Source organism: Poromitra crassiceps (genome assembly GCF_964638095.1).
Source record: "Poromitra crassiceps genome assembly, chromosome: 8".
Taxonomy (NCBI): domain Eukaryota; kingdom Metazoa; phylum Chordata; class Actinopteri; order Beryciformes; family Melamphaidae; genus Poromitra; species Poromitra crassiceps.
The window spans coordinates 17,625,289-17,645,172 of NC_139629.1; the positions used below are offsets into that span (position 1 = coordinate 17,625,289).

The following is a 19,884-nucleotide window of genomic DNA, read 5'->3' on the forward strand; positions in this document are numbered from 1 at the left end:
TAACCGCCCCCTCACAAGTCGTGAATACAAGATAAAGACATTTCTGAATGGTTAAGATAAATATTCAAATGACTTGTTGAATTAAGTTCAAATGCTCCATACAGGGCTGGTCAGTGTGAATATTCAGATTTTGAGGGACGTGTTTTTTCTTCATGCGCTGACTGGCGAGATCTAATACCCTGATGGAATGTGGTAGTGAGTCTCTGACATATCGCCCTCTATTGACAGGATCTTTTGTGCCATTTGTTCAGCATACCCTTCCCTATAGAGTTCTACTTCTGTGATATGCATTCAGCTGGCAGCAGTTGATCTCACAGGTTTTGTGCTTGTAGTCTGTCTCACGACTTCACCCAGCAGCCGCACACTACGCCCATGTAGCTTGTCAATGATCCCTGGGCAGAAATACTTGGCTTGTGATCTGACATCACACTCGCCCTGGCCTGCACAGGTTGAAAGGTATACTGTAAATAAAGGTAGTCTAAACTGCCTTCTGTTGTTGCCCACTTCTCATCCAAGGATCATTTTGAATGTATTCACCAACTCTGTTTCTGCACAACACACACCCAATGAATGAGAGGGCTTCTGATCTTCAATTGTTTTGTACAAATGCTTGAGACATAGCCTTTTTCATGTAGGGAGAGCAGAGGTGCAGTGCCGTGAACTTTGGCATTTTACTGTATTTCTGTATTTGACAAAGAAAATAAACCAAATCACTGTCGCTATGATGTTCTGGCATTTGAAGGCAACACAGTATTGTCAGAGTCTGGCTGTATGTAGTTCATCTTTTCCTGCAATCCTCCTTGTTATGACAGACGATTTGCCTACGGATTCAACAAGTCCAGGGGTGTCCAAACATTTTTGAATGGGGGCCAGACTAGATAATGTGAAAATACAAATCTTGCATCATATGGTTTGGAAACTAATTTAAAAAAATCGCATACAATACAATTGTATTCTAAGGATTTTGTTTACCATCTGAAAATATTCTGCCTGTGCTGTTCCTACTTGGTGCTTATCTACAAACTGTATATGGTAGTGCTGTCATCGTTAGGTGAACGGAAAAAATGCAAATTGAACTTGCTTGATAAACCAATACTGTATTCTTTTTCTAATAGGACACCCTTTATCTTAGCATAATAAAAGTTACCGACACATTTTGTGGGTGGCTTTGGCAACTTTTTCCTCTTTGCTTTGCACAATGTGTTGTTTCTCTCATTTTGGCATTGACCAAAAAAAAAGAAACTGATTATGAAAATGACTTACAAATTAACCAACATTCGCATCTACTTTGAGTAAATGTTTCATGCACACTTATTACATTTTACTTAGCTTTTTTGCACACAGACAGCTAATTGTGTCCAATGTATTACAGCACCAAAAGCCTATAAATCAATTGGTCTCTCTCTCTTTCCTCTTGTCATCTCGCAGTTTTTCATATAGTTGCATGTATTTATTACTTACATGTTTTATTTATTATCATTATCATCATCATCATCATCATTATTATTATTATTATTATTATTATTATTATTATTATTATTATTATTATTATTATTATTATTATTATTATTATTATTATTATTATTATAAGGCTAGGAAGGCTAGGACCAGTTATTACGCTTTCACTTTCTTCTGATCATCACCACCCAGCTGGTTTTGAACCAATGGCTTGCTCAGCTCCACATTCGCCTGCCTATCAACCCGTGTTCAACCCATCGCATGACGTAACACCCAGTCTGGAAGTGCAATGGCGATATTGGACAATAACAGCCATCGCTTTTGGGCACCACATCTATATTATGTGGCTTCTAACGTTAAAGAAAACACACACCGTCGGCTGCAAAACCACATATAATATCGGTGCGTTTCAGGAGCGTGAATCTGCGGCGAGGAGGAGGATTTTACAGCCTGGGCGAGCGATGACAGCTTCAGACAAAACGCTGTAAGGTAAGTTGAAACTCAAGTCATTGCGATAGCAGTTGCTACCCCCTTTTCAGTAAATGGTCTCTTGTAGCTGGTTAAGCTGTGCGTCTGATTTCAAAGGGGCGTGGCGGCGTGCTGTGCTGGGTACCACTTCTGACTAAAGGATGCTGATAGCTTAGCAACAGCGGGCAAGGAAGAGGAAGGCAGAAAGAGACAATGGATTTGCGCTTTGACAGCACCGTGCGTGTCACCGGGTAGGCTGTGCTAGCTTTGTTTGCTGAGAGAGGGGGCTAGTCACGGGAGCTAGTTTGTGCCAAGTCAACGACAAAGAGCCATGGAGGCAGACTCTAAATGTAAACAAAGGGATGTGGGCCCTGCAATTGGCCTATGTGATGTGCTGCCATTGAAACACGTTGTGAATGTGATTTATACAAATAGGATGAGATTTCACACATGGCACATTCATATCTCAAGGCTGACATTTTTGTTGTTGTTGTTGTTTTTAGAGCTGACCAATAATGTCAACAGGAATATTGTCAGTCTAGCAAAAGACCCACTATAGTTTACAGTTGATGACATTTCATTCCCCAGAACTAACTGTTGCATTCAAAAGACAATTTCACATTGCCACCTGTTCAAGCCTGAAAATGCACGTGTTAACTTTTACTTGGATGTTGGCCCTTTCTTGCAGGTCTGACGTGTGAACAGACACCATGGCCACACAGGAGCCCTCCCCTCCCTCGTCCATGGAGAGCAACAAGCCTGGCTTCCCCAAGAAGATCCTGGCCAACAAGCTGGAGGACAAGCACCTGTGTAACTGCTGCCATAACATCCTCCGAAGACCATTCCAAGCCCAGTGTGGACATCGCTTCTGCTCCTATTGCTTCAACAGGACTGTGAGGTGAGACATTCACTGGGCAATACTGCGCCATATAATAACTCCAGAGACTACTATACATATGTCTAAGGTATAATGATGGTCCCATAGTTTTCATTAACATATTCATGTTGTCACATTGCAGTAATGGACCTCAGAAATGCAATGCTTGCATTAAAGAGGATATTTTTGAGGAGCCTACATCGATTTTGAAACAAGGATGCGTGAGTATCAGTGTATTTGGATTGTATAAAAAGCTTTTTCTGTACACACTGTTTCTCATAAAGTATGCTGTGTGCTAATAGTAGTAGAAGTGAATCCATACCGTTTGCACTGTGTGGGACGGGCGGTGTTTCCACTAAAAGCGTATGGAATATGTATTGAATGACTTGCAGGAAACAAAGGAGTGACTGGAGCACACAGTAGTGTCGAAACGTTAGTCTTGTGAGTAGTGTCGAAACGTTAGTCTTGTGAGTAGTGTCGAAACGTTAGTCTTGTGAGTAGTGTCAAAATGTTAGTCTTGTGAGTAGTGTCAAAACGTTAGTCTTGTTTGATGAAGACACAGTCGTGTCAAAACGTTAGTCTTGTTTGATGAAGACACAGTCGTGTCAAAACGTTAGTCTTGTTTGATGAAGACACAGTCGTGTCAAAACGTTAGTCTTGTTTGTTGAAGACACAGTCGTGTCAAAACGTTAGTCTTGTTTGTTGAAGACACAGTCTTTCGAAACGTTAGTCTTGTTTGTTGAAGACACAGTCGTGTTGAAACGTTAGTCTTGTTTGATGAAGACACAGTCGTGTCAAAACGTTAGTCTTGTTTGTTGAAGACACAGTCGTGTCAAAACGTTAGTCTTGTTTGATGAAGACACAGTCGTGTCAAAACGTTAGTCTTGTTTGTTGAAGACACAGTCGTGTCAAAACGTTAGTCTTGTTTGATGAAGACACAGTCGTGTCAAAACGTTAGTCTTGTTTGATGAAGACACATTCGTGTCGAAACGTTAGTCTTGTTTGATGAAGACACAGTCGTGTCGAAACGTTAGTCTTGTTTGTTGAAGACACAGTCGTGTTGAAACGTTAGTCTTGTTTGTTGAAGACACAGTCATGTCAAAACGTTAGTCTTGTTTGATGAAGACACAGTCATGTCAAAACGTTAGTCTTGTTTGATGAAGACACAGTCGTGTCAAAACGTTAGTCTTGTTTGATGAAGACACAGTCGTGTTGAAACGTTAGTCTTGTTTGATGAAGACACAGTCGTGTCGAAACGTTAGTCTTGTTTGATGAAGACACAGTCATGTCAAAACGTTAGTCTTGTTTGATGAAGACACAGTCGTGTTGAAACGTTAGTCTTGTTTGATGAAGACACAGTCGTGTCAAAACGTTAGTCTTGTTTGATGAAGACACAGTCGTGTCAAAACGTTAGTCTTGTTTGTTGAAGACACAGTCGTGTCGAAACGTTAGTCTTGTTTGTTGAAGACACAGTCGTGTCGAAACGTTAGTCTTGTTTGTTGAAGACACAGTCATGTTGAAACGTTAGTCTTGTTTGATGAAGACACAGTCGTGTCGAAACGTTAGTCTTGTTTGTTGAAGACACAGTCGTGTCGAAACGTTAGTCTTGTTTGTTGAAGACACAGTCGTGTCGAAACGTTAGTCTTGTTTGATGAAGACACAGTCGTGTCGAAACGTTAGTCTTGTTTGATGAAGACACAGTCGTGTCTAAACGTTAGTCTTGTTTGCACAAATAAAAGCTGCAAGTCTATCAGTGTGCTCCTGTTGAAACGTTAGTCTTGTTTGATGAAGACACAGTCGTGTCAAAACGTTAGTCTTGTTTGATGAAGACACAGTCGTGTCAAAACGTTAGTCTTGTTTGTTGAAGACACAGTCGTGTCGAAACGTTAGTCTTGTTTGTTGAAGACACAGTCGTGTCGAAACGTTAGTCTTGTTTGTTGAAGACACAGTCATGTTGAAACGTTAGTCTTGTTTGATGAAGACACAGTCGTGTCGAAACGTTAGTCTTGTTTGTTGAAGACACAGTCGTGTCGAAACGTTAGTCTTGTTTGTTGAAGACACAGTCGTGTCGAAACGTTAGTCTTGTTTGATGAAGACACAGTCGTGTCGAAACGTTAGTCTTGTTTGATGAAGACACAGTCGTGTCTAAACGTTAGTCTTGTTTGCACAAATAAAAGCTGCAAGTCTATCAGTGTGCTCCTTTGTTTCCTGCAAGTTTGCTGTCCTCAAACTGAGAAGCACCTGATTCAGCTACATTTTGCTGGAGATGCGTGAAGAACCCTTTTTCTACATGTATTTAAAGACTCTTTTTTTTTTTTATGAAATTACTTTTTATTTATATATTTTAAATTTAATTTACAACAGTTTTCCCAGACTGCATTTTAGAGTTTGCATCTCATAAAGTTGCATTTCCTAGACATATTTTCCCATGTGGTATTTGGGTATCCTGTAACAAAAATATTCACCTGATCACCAACAGGCCTACGATATGCTTGGCATCATAAGGCTGCAACTAGGACTAGTACAAGAGTATGTGAAAAACACATCACAGTAAGCCGATGATATGCCCCAAATTAAAATTCAGTTGTTATCTACTCACCCCAAGTCAGTTCAAACTCAATTAAAGTTTGTACAGCTCTGAAAACAACATGAAATGACCATCAAATTCCTCCCATCAGCTCGTGCAGCATGATCAAAGTGTTTTGGACTGTGAGACCAACAGTCTTATTTACCTCACTTCCTCCTGTATTTTCTTCAACATCCTCACTTTCTTCTAGAAGAAAACACCTGATAACATTGTGGTGGAATGCTCTGCTTGTTACTGTACTGTACTGTACTGTGTGTGTGTGTATGTGTGTGTGTGTGCACGTGCCTGCCTGCCTGCGTGCCTGCGTGTGTGTGTGTGCACGACTAGGTGCACAACTGTTCCTCTAGAACCTAGTTCCTCATTGCGCGGCTCGCGAGACGCTGGCGGCTCTCGAAGCTTTAGTTGCCGGCTCTAAGAAATTGCAAAAACAAAACAAAAAGAATATTTTTTATTTTTTTGTTTTTTTCCCCCTGCTCTCCCCAAAATTTCAATAAACCTTTATGGCATGTTATTACAATACAACAATACTGGTGTTGACAGTAATAGAAGGTGCCAAACAATAAGCATTTTGCTTTTAGGAGTATTGTGCCAGCGTGCAGCGCTGTTCCAAAACGTGTCAACGTGTGTCGTTGCCTGGGAAACGCACATCCCATAATACAACTGTTCGCATCGCATCCCATTTTCTAGGGGAAACTGGTATACCGGTATATATGTGTGTGTGTGTGTGTGTGTGTGTGTGTGTGTGTGTGTGTGTGTGTGTGTGTGTGTGTGTGTGGAAAACAATCAAATTAAATTTCCTGATTTAAATTACCTTAATATTTGGTCATAGCTTTTTGTTCATTAACATCAACAAACCCTGTCTAAAACATTGGTATGTTGCTCTGTTATTAGCAAGTACAACCTCACATTATTTCCCTCAGGCCACTGCAAACCATTCCCTTGTGCTGCCTGCCTTGTGCCCCCCCCCCCCCCCCCCCCCGCTGTGTCAGTCAGCTATGGGAACAATATAATAATATTTTTAAACGGTAACTTTTTACCACGGGGTGGCTTTAGCTCAGGAGGTAGAGCGGGTCAGCCAATGACGCAAGGGTTGGCGGTTCGATCCCCGCTCCCTCCCAGCTGCTGTCGCTGTGTCCTTGGGCAAGACACTTAACCCTCCTTGCTCCCTGTGTGGCAGCCTGCCGCCATCGGTGTATGAATGGGTGAATGTAGACTACCTACTGATTGTAAAGCGCTTTGGATAAAAGCGCTATATACCGTAAATGCAGGCCATTTACAATTTTACCACGTCTCCTGCTGCCTTACGGTTATGGAATTATATCGTGATATATATCGCCATATCGATTTTTTTGCACAGATGTGTGTTCAGTGACACACTCAACACAGTAGTTTTGACTCAATTTGTGCATTAAGTTATCAATATAAAGTGATGTACATATTATTACACTACCTGGGTGGTACACAGCGAGTTGTATTTTCAGCTCTATTTTTTTAATTTTCAGTAAATTATGTAGAGTATCGCAATATGTATTGTATCGCAATGTATCGTGATACAATCGTATCGTGACCCATGTATCGTGATACATATTGTATCGTGAGGTCCTTGCCAATACCCAGTCCTAGGTGAAACAGATGCGTAGTGGAGCCTGCTTCCATTTGGCGCCCATGTTACAGTGAATGCCCACCCAATGTGATCCGCCAAGCAACCAATTCTCTATTTGTTAATTGTCTATGAGAAGTGAGCAGTTGGGTGTGCACCACATGCTGGATAGCTGGAGCTACGAAGCAAGCATGTGACGCGGGGAAGGGTTTGGACAAAAGGCTAATTCAGTTCACTTTATCCCATGTGAGAGCTAATCCATTTGGCCAGAGGCAACCTAGTCTGTTAAAATGTCAGGAAATGAGAATGAAGTCTGAAATGCAGACACAAATTATGTGACAACATTCCACCTCCATGAATTGGATCACTATTATGTGACAATAGCACAAATGGAATATGCCATTCCCACCTGTTTGTCACGTGGAATGGTTAACGTTTAGGCAAGTAAAACAACTTGGGTTTGAAAATTCTGTCATTAATACCTAGCTACTCAACCTTATGTAGATATTGTTGGTGCCCAGTGCCCACAGGCTATTAAAGGAACACTCCACTATTTGTGCATGAATGACATCACTGGTCCACAACTTAACTCAAATCAACTCTCAATAACTAAATGAATGCTCGCAAAGCTGTTTTCGGATATACTACTGATTTCGTAATGATACGAAGCTGGTTGAAAATCAGCGGAATGTTCCTTTAAGATGGGGAATCACACATGGGGACAAAAATTACATTCATATTGATTTAATCTGTTAATAATTAGAGCCTAAGTCACAATGGGAGTGAAAATAATCCTAAAGAAGTCCATGCTGTGACTGTGTTGCTGTGCCAAAGAGTCAGTTTAGAAAGTGCGGATGGACAATATTAAGTATACTGACTTTAGTTGATGACTGAATGCAGGGAGCACTCAGCACTGTTTCTTCAAAGAGAACAGAACAAAATGCATGAGATGTTGCTGCAACTGTTGGAGTAGCTACCATGTCAGTACAGCTTATTGTAGTGCATTTTACTCAGGAAGGGCTGCTGGACCGTGATGCTTGTGGTCAGAGCAGTCATGCTGTGCAGTGTTTCCCCTAGAAAAATGTTCAGGCCTGGAGGGATTTCGAAACGTACCCCGACCGCAACGGTGGGGGCCCTCGCTAGCGACGCTAAACTTTTAGCTAACCTGTTCGCATCTATGTTGGCAATCGCATCCCAAGTATCATCATACTATTATGGGATGCGAATGCGATGCGAACAGTTGTATTATGGGATGTGCGTTTCCCAGGCAACGTCACACGTTGACACGTTTTGGAACAGCGCTGCACACTGGCAGAATGCTCCTAAAAGCAAAATGTTCATTGTTTTGAATGATTTGGCATCTTCTATTACTGTCAACACCAGTATTGTTGTATTGTAATAATATGCCATATTTATTGAAATTTTGGGGAGATTTGTTTTTTGCTTTTTCTCTGGCCTGGCGGGGGCGCCGTTGGCCTGGCGGAATGGTAGGGGAAACACACAAAATTCCATGTGCAGGATTCCTGCTATGTGTCTGGTCCACTTCTCTGAACTAAAAGGCCAAGTGGATCAGCAATAGAGCTCAACAGTGACCGCCCACTTTTCCTCAGCTGCTGTTCCATCAGAGAATTCCCCATTCATTTTCTCCATAGAGGTTTAGAAAAACGCCCACAAAAGCCCTGTTGTAGGTGTGGTGTTTAATCATTCTGCGATGCCAGAAAATTGCCTTCTGGAAGAGCTGTGGGCCGAGATCAGGCGTCGGCAACCTAGGGCACGGGTGCTGCCACCTCTGGCTAACCAGTGGCAGGGCAGCACACAGTAGCGCAATTGAGATCTAGTTGTAGCAATGTTGAAATGCCAAATGACCTACCGTAAATTCCGGACTATAAGCCGCGGCTTTTTTCCCGTTTTTTGGGCTTTTTTGGCCCCTGCGGCTTATATAACGGTGCGGCTTATCTATGGATTTTTTCAGGAAAAAAAAAAAAAAAAACGGAATTCTCTCTTCTTTAGCACTCTTTCTAACTATAAATCCACTTCTGTTTTAATTTCCTCTCTTGCCCTCTTTTCACCACACTGTATGACACTGTATGACACTGTGTGCACTGTAAAAAAGAAACACAGGTGGTGTTGTGTTATGTTGTTTTGTTGAAATGTTAATAAATGGGAGCTTCCTCAAACAGCCATCTCTTTCCCGACAATCCCCTCTGTGCATGAACCCTTACATATGGTAATTAAACATTAAAACACAATAAAAAAAATAAAAAAAAAAATACCATTAAAACACCCGTGGCTTATAGTCCGGTGCGGCTTATATATGTAAAAAACAGTCAACTTTGCAGGTGCGGCTTATACACCGGTGCGGCTTATAGTCCGGAATTTACGGTATTTTACAGCCATTTGACGTTATTTACACAGTTTCATGGACAACAATTTCAAAGTGTTTCCATGACTTGACATGACAGGACCCATAATAACATTTCCACGTATTGTGAGGCGGTGAGTCTGAATCAATACCAAAAATTATTACTACACTATAGAAGTAAGACACACCTCTCTATATTGGATTTTAGTGCGTTGTACGTGATCGTAAACAAAATGTTGTCACGCTTTATTAGAGGTATACGTTACGTCAACAGCTACAGAAAATACATTATGTTACATTATGTGGAAGATTACCGTAACAATTAATTTAATTACACACAACAAAATTCCAAGACTTTTCCAAAACTTTAAAGATTTTACTAATTCCATGACTTTTCCAGGGCTGGAAAACAAGATTTTGAAATTCCATGACTTTTTCAGGTTTTCCATGACCGTGGGAACCCTGTATTCTTCAGGATATTGATGGTAGTACTGACCCACGTTACTCTGCGTCTGATTGGTTAGCCTCCTTGCGTTCCATACATTCCAAAGCAACAGAGAGCAGATGAATATGTCAATGCGAAAGACAGATAATGTCAGGTCCTCCAGCTAAAAAACCTTGGGCACACTGATTGACAAGTAAATTTAAAAATGGTGCTTCATATCAAAAAGGTTGTCACCCCCTGGCATTTATAGATCAACAGGGGGTGAAACAGGGAAGGTGGGATTGGAGGGCTGGATACAGGGGAGTGGCTAGGGGGAAATGGGTGGTGGTAGGGGGGGGCAAGGAGGGGTTGGGGGGGCATAGGGGGGAGTAGCTAGGGGGGCTGTGGGTGGTGGGGGCATAGGGCCATAAAGCTGAATGGCCACACCACTGCGCTGTGGGCTTGTTTGCACTTGTTATGTCTTGTACTGTAACTGTTGAATTCATTGGGAACAATTAATGCCTTGTTTTCAAATGCGTACGGCTGTCATCTCACACCACAGGAGCCCACCCACATTTCTGTAGATTCAAGTCATACAAATCTAACGTAAGACAAAAATCATGGTGGCTCTCCTGAGTCTGCAGCATGATTGGGAGGATGAGATTGAGCCCTTAACCTTCTTACACCAAGATTAACTGCACTGTCCCCGTGTTTCTTTGGCTCAGATTTACGTAGTGCATCTCTAGCATCAGACTGCATAAATGCATGTAAACAGGAAATTCTATAGAACCAGACATAATATTGTCATTTTCCATGTATGGGCAATTATGGAAATGAGTTAATATCAACATACTGTATTCAATGGACCACAAAGATCAGGAGGCGAAAGGATGCTGGTCCAGGGATAATCTATTCTCTACATCTGATGGAAGGACTTAACTGTAAATGACATGACATCATGGATTCATCATGGATGTTCTGGTTTAGATTCAGGTGTGAAGAATCAAACAGGCATCATTATATATTATATATATTATATATATTATATATACACACCATACACATCAACTGTGTTTTTAATGTGGTGAAAATTAACAGGTATATGAATGTTCAAATACAGTATCTCTGATTCAAACAGAAAATACATCCATTCCAAACATGTACATTCCGACCCCCAGTATTTTGTAATAGATTTGTATTTGTAACAATGCCATCGCTAATGAATACATAAACTTTCCCCAAGATATATAATGCATAAGGCATTCACAGGATTGACTTGTTGATACAGACACGGTGTGATAGCAAATGTCTCTGTTTTATTTTGCTTTATTGCAGGCATTTCCTGATAACGCAGCCCGAAGGGAAGTAGAAAATCTATCCGCTATTTGTATCAATGAAAATTGTACCTGGAAAGGCAGTATCAAAGAGTATGAGGTGAGGTAACTTTTTATTTATTTATTTATTTATTTATTTATTTATTTATTTATTTATTTATTTATTTATTTATTTATTTATTTATTTATTTATTTATTTATTCTACAATTAAATGGTATAGAATCGACATGTTTGTTATGAAACTGGTAATTTGTTGTTTTTATTATCCTGTCTTCATCAGCAGCACGCCATGTTAAGATGTTCCCGGCAATCTAAAAAATGTATTTTGCCTGGTATGAAGGCATTTTAGGCCCCGCCTTACTGATCTACAGTATATAGTTAAGACTAGTTAGACAGTCCAGGCTCAGTCACGTCACTGACCGAGGCCGCCATGCTTTAGGCAGCTACAGCCACTCATCTTCAGCTCTATCTTCTGCAGCTGAACCATGAGGGGAAATGCGAGTTCATGATCATCCCCTGCCCCTCCTGTAAAGAACGCATCCGCTTCAATGAACAAGAACGCCATAACGAGCGAGAGTGCCCAGAGAGAACACTCAACTGCAAGTACTGCAAGGAGCCATTTCACTTTAAAAATATCAAGGTTAGAAATTATTTATTGACACTGAAGATGCGAGGCTTGTTGGCCTGTGCTGCAGCTATTCAGAGCAATGCTTTCTGTGTGTGTGTGTGTGTGAAGAAAAGCAGTGCAAAGAAACCTTCCCTTGCTTCTGTAGGCACATGATGAGATCTGTCCCAAGTACCCAATGATCTGTGAAGGCTGTGCCAAGAAGAAAATACCCAGAGAAAAGGTAAGTCTCTATTCATTAAACAAGGTAGAAAAGCCATATACTGTATTATGTATTTTGAAACGTTCTGCTAATAATTGAAAGGGTGGAAAATAGGGAATAGTCCCACATAGCTACTGTATGCTAATGCAATAATTGCCCCCCACCAAAGTTGTGACTATGGATGGGTCTCCATCCGTCCGTTTGTTTGTTAGTCACACTGTAATGTTGACTTTGGCGTTTTCGGCGTTTTTATACCTGTAAGAATCCCCTTTTTGTTGTGTTCACATCGCAGGACTTGGGAAGCATAGTAGTTCTTAGAACGCCGTGTTGAGGGACTTTTTTAGCTCCTATTTCAGGGTAGGTACCGTACTTTCCCAGCACAAGAGGAACCAAATTTACTGGTCCAGACGTTGGTCGAACTTCTAGAAATTCGCCAAGGTGGTACTAATATCCTCACTAACGTTAACTTGCTAAAAAAAAAAGTGAGCCAACGTTACCTAGCTAATTGTTAGCCAAAGTAATATCAATCCCCTGTGAACTCTCACTTGCTTTGCTGTGAAGCTACTAGCGGTTAGCATACTAATCACCCTGAATTTACTTGACCTGAATGGGACTGACCCAAGGGTGGATCATATCACTGGTGGGGGACACCGTGTTTACGATTTGTTTAATATGGTATATGTTTAAGATAGGGTCATATATTTGATTGTGTTTTTATGTCTTCCCTAGTATGTGGACCATATTAAATTCTGCAGCAAATTCAGAACTCCATGTCGATTTCATGTTGTGGGATGTGATATGTCTGTAAGTAGCCTTATTATTTCCTCAAATATTTAGACCCAGATAAGTCCTACGCTTCCTTCGCTGCTGTTCATCTCATTCTTTTCCTCACGTCTTGTGTCTGTGAAGGTGGAGAAGGAAAAGATCCATGACCACGAGCGCGCCTGCGCCTACGAGCACCTCAACCTGCTGCTGCACTACATCATGGGCATGAAAGTGAGCATGGAGGGCCTGCAGCCCCAGGGACTGGAATTAGCTGGACACAAACTGGTAGGGTTTCTCATGCATTTTGCGATAGTTGAACATGTTAACGAGCAATAGTCGGTTAATCATGAGCCGAAAACAAAAAGCAATGCTTCTCGACGCGGCTAGTACCTCTCGAGGAGCCGCGATGGCCTGGTTCAATGTAGTTTAATAGCTCACAAAATCCCTCACCGTCCACCATGCTTATCGGCATCATTTTCCACCATAAATCAAATCCTCTGAGATATTGTCTCTGCACGCACGCACATACTGGAGCTGTATTTGAGAACGGCGTCGCAATATTTCTATTTCGCATCGTCCTCTTTTACTGTGTAATGCTCCCACGCTGGACCACTTGTATATTTGACCGCTTCATCTTGCCTCACTTTCTTGCCGCACTTTCACTTTCTGTTGCACCAGTAGTTTGGGTGAAGTCTGCCCTCTGCTGGTATACATTTACAAGTTTATATGCAGTGTGAGCTTCTGTCTCAGTGAATACATTTTTAATCGGTTAAATTCTTAACGGCTACATCATTAACATCCCTAGGTGGAACTCCACCAGTCCCTCAGGGAGCTCGAGGCCAGAGTCTCCCAGCTCAGCACCACCTCGTCTGGGCCTCCCGTGCAGGGGGCCGCCTCCTCCTCCTCCTCCTCATCTTCCAGCTCCGGTCCCCCCGCTTCAGCTCCCCTCCCCCCTCTGCCCACCCTGGCTCCCACCCTCTCCGTGTCCACCTCCTTCACGCCGCTGCCCAGTTCGGTCGGTGCCGCTCTGGAGCTCCAGCTGCACAGTGAGAAGACCAAGGTGGCCGAGCTGGGCCGCAGGTGCACAGACCTGGAGGTGAAGGCGGGCACCTTTGAGAATGTGGTGTGTGTGCTGAATAGAGAGGTGGAGAGGTTTGCTACCACCATGGAAGCCAGCAACCGCCAACACAGACTGGACCAGGATAAGATTGAGGCTCTGAGTAATAAGGTAGGATCTGAGTGAACTGCTGAACTGTAGCTACATAGACCATATAATAAATATATGTAGTAGTGATGTGTGGGCTGCAGTTATATCCACGCTGACCGCGAATATCCCGCGGTGCAGATCATAAAAATTAACATTCTGATTAATAGCGGATGGGATGATGGTGGGTGAAATGATGTATCATTAATTAAGGAATAATTATATTGATTACATTCTCTAATCCAATGGTTCCCAACCATGGGGTCGGGTGTTTCTGACTTGGTTCATGGTTGTGTTGATTAATCAAAACGTTCAGAATCCTTACTACCAACACTCCACTACTGCACTGTACTTACTGTACATTGGGGAGACAGACATACTTTTCCTGCTGCCATGGGATCGCTGCAGTGCACGGATCTATAAATAGTAGAAGATAATTTGTTTGGATGGGTGGCGGGCAGATGGTTTACAGTAATGCATGCATGTGGATTAGCCCATCCGCGCATCTCTAGTACGTAGCCACTGTGTCACCCATTGGTTTGTAGACTCCCATTTTGAAGCCTCGAGTTTGGCATTTTGACCGTCGCCATTTTAGTTACTTGGACCCACAAGCAGCCACGAGACCAGGGGTTTCCCAAAGAGCTGCAGCGCCGCCTGCTGTCCGCCCACGAGTGGCGAGCTGCTCAATCACTGGACAGGCCACCTGTTAATCACGTCCCAAATCATATTCTGCTTTATTGTCTATTCTACTCCAAATTGGAGCATAATTTACTAAATGAACATCGTGCTGTATTGAAGAAGACTTATAGCGATTGAAACCATAAACTCATTAGCCAAGTGTTTACTGAGGTCATATTCAAGTGAGAAGTAGGGTAATTTTCCCATCGACTTCCATACAATCTGACTTATTTTTGGAGCCAGTGGAGTCGCCCCCTGCTGGCCATTAGAAAGAATGCAGGTTTAAGTTACTTCCAAATTGGCCTCATTTTTCAGAACGGGAGGTTGCTCCTTGTGTAGTTGTGAAGTGTAAAATTGAAGTAGCTGCAGCCAGGTAGCGTAACTGGAAAATATGATTGTGTACTATATATTCAATATTGAAGGATGTGAAAAATGTGTGAGATTGTACAAGCGCATATCTGTAATCTCCGTATATGTTTAATTTGCAGGTGCGACAGCTGGAGAGGACAGTGGGGCTGAAGGACCTGACGGTGGCAGAGATGGAGGGGCGTCTGAGGGAAATGTCTGCCACTACCTTTGATGGTGTCTTTGTCTGGAGGATCTCCGATTTCACCAAGAAGAGACAGGATGCCATCGCAGGCCGAGCCCCTGCCATGTTCTCCCCAGGTAACTTCTCTCATGCATGTTCAAACAATCCGTAATGTTGGCATCACGCGGGCATCTCGCTCGATTACTAGCCTCGTCCGCTGTGAGGGTTCTCCTGCCCTGCAGCTCGCATACACAGCTCGGCCACCGCGCAGCCTCGCCTGCAGCTCGGCTGCTTCGTGGCCTCGCCTGCCCTATTGGCGTGCACAGGTGTGTGGTTGTGTGTTGTGTGTGTGTTGCTCACAAAATGTTATTGCCCTTAACACATTGAATGCCAGCCATGTTTTCATTCCTGTAGGTAAGTTGTGCCAGGGGTGTTTTTGACGATTCTGGCTCATTTTAGAACAGCCGAGGATTCTTTTCTGTTAAGAATTCATGAACATCAATCATCTAAAAATAACTAATAGAATGTGTGCTTTCTCTGTCTAAAAGAGTTAGTTTGCAGAGTTAGTAGTTATGTAGATATTAGCCGTTGAGTACAGCATGGTTTCAGCGTCTGGAAATTTATTCAGAGATAAATGGCTTTTTGTGAAACAGTCACTTTAACCATTCATTTTTGGCATCAGTAAGACCGTCAGACATTCTAAACAATAGTTTTGAACAGTAATTTCCTCCATAACAACAGGAAACACCCCTCTCATTCAAACTCCTCCCTCCGTGTGTCTTCTCCTCCTTCCTCCTAACAGCGGGCGTGTCAGAAGCGCGTTGCTGCTGCTGCCTGCCTGCCTGCCTGCCTGTCTGCCTGTCGGGCAAGACGAGTCTGAAAGGGATTACTGTAAAATCGCGTCGCCATTTCCTTGAATGGCTTGCTTCCGCGGTGTGTGTGTGTGTGTGTGTGTGTGTGTGTGTGTGTGTGTGTGTGTGTGTGTGTGTGTGTTCGCGCGTTGCTGCGCGGCTCTGGGGGGAAGGGATCTCTGTCCGTTCTGTGTGTGTGTCTCGGGCTTCTGACTGTAAAATCGCCATCGAAGAGGCGGCTGCTTTTGGTCCCGTGGCTTTTGGGTCCCATGGCTGTGGCTTCTCTCGGTTTCTGTCGCCACTTAGTGGTCGGTAAAATAGATTACACACATGCTCTTGCTCCAAATAGTTATCTCAAAGATGTAAAAGGGGTTGATTGATGTCCCACCGTCAAAAAAAAAAAATCTTTATGTAAGACGAGTTAGTCCGTCCTTGGCACTTAAGCGCTGGATTATGTAAGACGAGTTAGGTCGTCTATGGCACTTAATGAGTTAAGTTTACATGCATGCGGGTGTGTGTGTGTATGCCCCTTATGACATCACTGATGACATCATCAGTCTTATGACATCACTGATGGCATCATCAGTGATGTCACAGACCATGTCACAGACCATGTCACAATGCCTCCTTGTGTGTGTGTGTGTGTGTGTGTGTGTGTGTGTGTGTGTGTGTGTGTGTGTGTGTGTGTGTGTGTGTGTGTGTGTGTGTGTGTGTGGCCCCTTATGACATCACTGATGACATCATCAGTGGGACAAAATTGACACAGAAACCGAGAACAGAGCCCACATTTGCCCCTTTTATAAAATATATATTTTTTTTTAAGCTTCATGATCTGCAGATAGGTCTATCTGAATAAGATGTGCATCTGCTCTCCCTCAGCCTTCTACACCAGTAAATATGGCTATAAGATGTGTCTGCGGATCTATCTGAATGGAGATGGGACAGGGCGCGGCAGCCACTTGTCCCTGTTCTTTGTGGTGATGAGGGGACTGAGTGATGCACTGCTCAAATGGCCTTTCAACCAGAAGGTAAATCACCTGCAAACACAGTTCCACTATCTTGCTTACCTTCCTCCACACCAGTTATTATACTGTAGTTTGGTATTTTTTCATGAGCTTTCATTTTTATTTAGTTTTCAATTCAGTTTTATTTTCAGTTAGTTTCCAGAGTGTGTTTACTTGTTTCAGTTTAGTTTTTATAGTTTAAAAAACGTTTTCTTTATATTTATATAGTTTATATTTAGTTTCGTTTTTATAATTATTTTGTATTACAGAAGTTTATTTTTATTATTACAAAATATGTTTATTGTTTATTGTTTATTGTTTATTGTTTATTGTTTAAAAGGATCCCCATTAGTCTTCACTTTAGTGGAGACTACGCTTCCTGGGGTCCACATCAACATACAATCATCCACAAATAACAATTAGTCGCTGTACAAGAGAAGTTGACAGCAGGTCAGTATACATAATACTCAAATAGCAGATCAGTTAATCAATTAATGAAAAAGGTGAGGTCATAAACAGAAGAAGTTGACAGCAGGTCAGATACATAACACTCAAAACAGCAGATTAGTTAATCAAATTAATCCAAAACGTGAGGTCATAAACAAAATTAGTCACTCAAATTTTGTGGGGTATTGTGGGGTATTTGTCAGAGGCAAGATTTAAGAAGTTCAGAAAAGGTATTGCATTACAAACACACTGCCTCACGGTCATGTAGACATCCCAGTCTCAATAAACATAATGCACCAATGCCTCCTCATGCTTGTTGTGTTGACAAATCTGACCAAATTGACGAAGACTAAAAACTAAAGACATTCTCTGTATATGTTTTTATTTTATTTTAGTTAGTTTTGTAAGTACACAATAACGTTTCAGTTAGGGGTTTTATTTTTATTTCAGTTAACTAAAATGCCCTCCCCCCCCCCCCCCCCCCCCCACACACACCTAGTTTTAGTTTTTAGTTTAGGTTTAGCTAAAATAAACCTTGCTCTCCATCTTACCCCCAGGTGACGCTGATGCTGCTGGACCAGAGCAACAGGGAGCACATCATCGACGCCTTCCGGCCTGACGTCACTTCCTCTTCCTTCCAGAGGCCCGTGAGTGAGATGAACATCGCCAGCGGCTGCCCGCTCTTCTGCCCGCTCTCCAAGCTCGACGCCAAGAACTCCTACATCCGCGACGACACCATCTTCATCAAGGCCATTGTAGATCTCACAGGCCTCTAGGCGGCTACATAGGGTGGTTAGGCAGCTGGGCAGCACTGTGACCATTGTGGCTTCATTTTGGTCCCTTTAGGGCTCTCTGTTCAGGCATCTTAGCGCCCCCTGCAGCTGTAGGGAGACACACACGCGTGTCACTGTATGCTGAATGTGGCTGCAGTTTGCTCAGTCCAGAAGGCCCTGGCTTTGTTGGACCTGGTGGTCTCTGAGAGAGAACCTCTGTCATTGCTGTACATTTTGGGTGCAACAATTTCTAGATTTGATTTATTTTTTATTTTTTATTTTTTACATCACGACAACATTCCCCGCCATTGATAAAATGTCACGTTAGCTCTGCACATACGTTTTCAGTAAAGCGACACTTAAACAGACACCAGTGCACCATGGTCAGTGCGATGATGAGTAGAACCGGAGATTTCAAATTGAACGGTAAAGGAGAAGTGAAAAGGGTGAACGGCATCTTTTTATCTTCTGCTTTGGAAGACTCGAGGTCTCAGAGAGGGTGGATCGTAGCTGTTAGAACACGATTGTAGATTACGACTTAATGTGGTCATTTTCATGTCAGTGTAGAAAGCTGGCAAAATGCTTATAATAGAGTTAGAGCTATTTGCTTTTTCTTGCCAATTTGATTGTGGATATTGTGAGCTTCTCAATGCCATTGTTGAGTAAATTTGCATAGACAAACGTGGAGTTATGTTATGAATAAGATTACAGGCATTTTTTGCCTTTTTGCGCAAAGTGCATGCAGCTAGACTTAATTGGCCTTTTACGTGTGAAATTGCTCCTTATTTCCATTGAGCTTTATGAAGGTTCCTTGTTTGTTGTTGATCTCGTTAGTGAATTAGCCATCCGTGATGGTGGACATTGCCTGCATGTCTTTGGATCCAGGCATTTTGTGTGTGAAGTTCGTGTTGCATAATGTGTTACTATTAGGGGTTGGCGGTTTTGATTGGTGGTTCGGTACATCTGTGGAAGATACAGTGGAGTTACCAGGGAGTCAGGGCAGCTTGCCAATCAAGCCTGAGGCATAAGACTTATAACCTGACGCTGCCGCCCCCATCTGGCGGGGTCAGGTTATAAGACTGACATGTGTTTTTTGTCTCTGACGAAGACACACGGCTGGAGTTTTCCCCCAGGATATGCTCAGTAGCTCACATCTCAACACATAGTACTGTGCCCCACCACAGAGGGAGGTTAATACAGATTCCATTGAAATGAAGGAATTGTTTGTTCCTTGTTTTCTGTCCATATACAGTGTATGTGTTTCCGCTGCTCTAAGATAGAATACTGACGTGAATCAAATATATGTTGATGCAACTATATTACCTGAGTTGTAGTTAAGGAGGGCGAGAGGCTGACATAAGATTCAATTCTTGACATTATTCATTGCAGCCCTATCTCTTTAAGCATTAGCATTTTAGTTCTACTGACATGATGTCACAGATTTTCAACAAGGCACCACAAATCATAATGATGAACAGGCTACAGCTTTGCTAACTCTGAGTATATCTGGATAAGTGAGATGTTTTGTATTTCTTTTGTATGTGTCCACCAGAGTTCGCTCTTCTACTTACTTAGCATGCATGCGCAGGTTGTAAGGTTCACTCTGGCCTGTTTTAAAACCAGTCTCGACCTGTATTGAACCCTCTCTGTGCATGGGAGGCTTCAATTCATATTCACTATGGAGTTTCACGTTGG

General features: G+C 42.4%; 1 protein-coding gene across 1 annotated transcript; it reads left to right on the top strand.

The window, feature by feature from the left end:
* Nucleotides 1–2,636: 2,636 nt before the first annotated feature.
* LOC310781114 (TNF receptor-associated factor 2-like) lies at nt 2,637–18,192 on the top strand (the record flags this gene model as incomplete). Its single annotated transcript, XM_083641657.1, has 11 exons — nt 2,637–2,824; nt 2,946–3,024; nt 11,112–11,210; nt 11,590–11,751; nt 11,885–11,959; nt 12,668–12,742; nt 12,848–12,988; nt 13,509–13,931; nt 15,074–15,251; nt 16,845–16,993; nt 17,974–18,192. 11 exons carry the CDS (start codon nt 2,637–2,639, stop codon nt 18,190–18,192), a joined length of 1,788 nt encoding a protein of 595 aa, XP_083497783.1.
* Nucleotides 18,193–19,884: the final 1,692 nt, after the last annotated feature.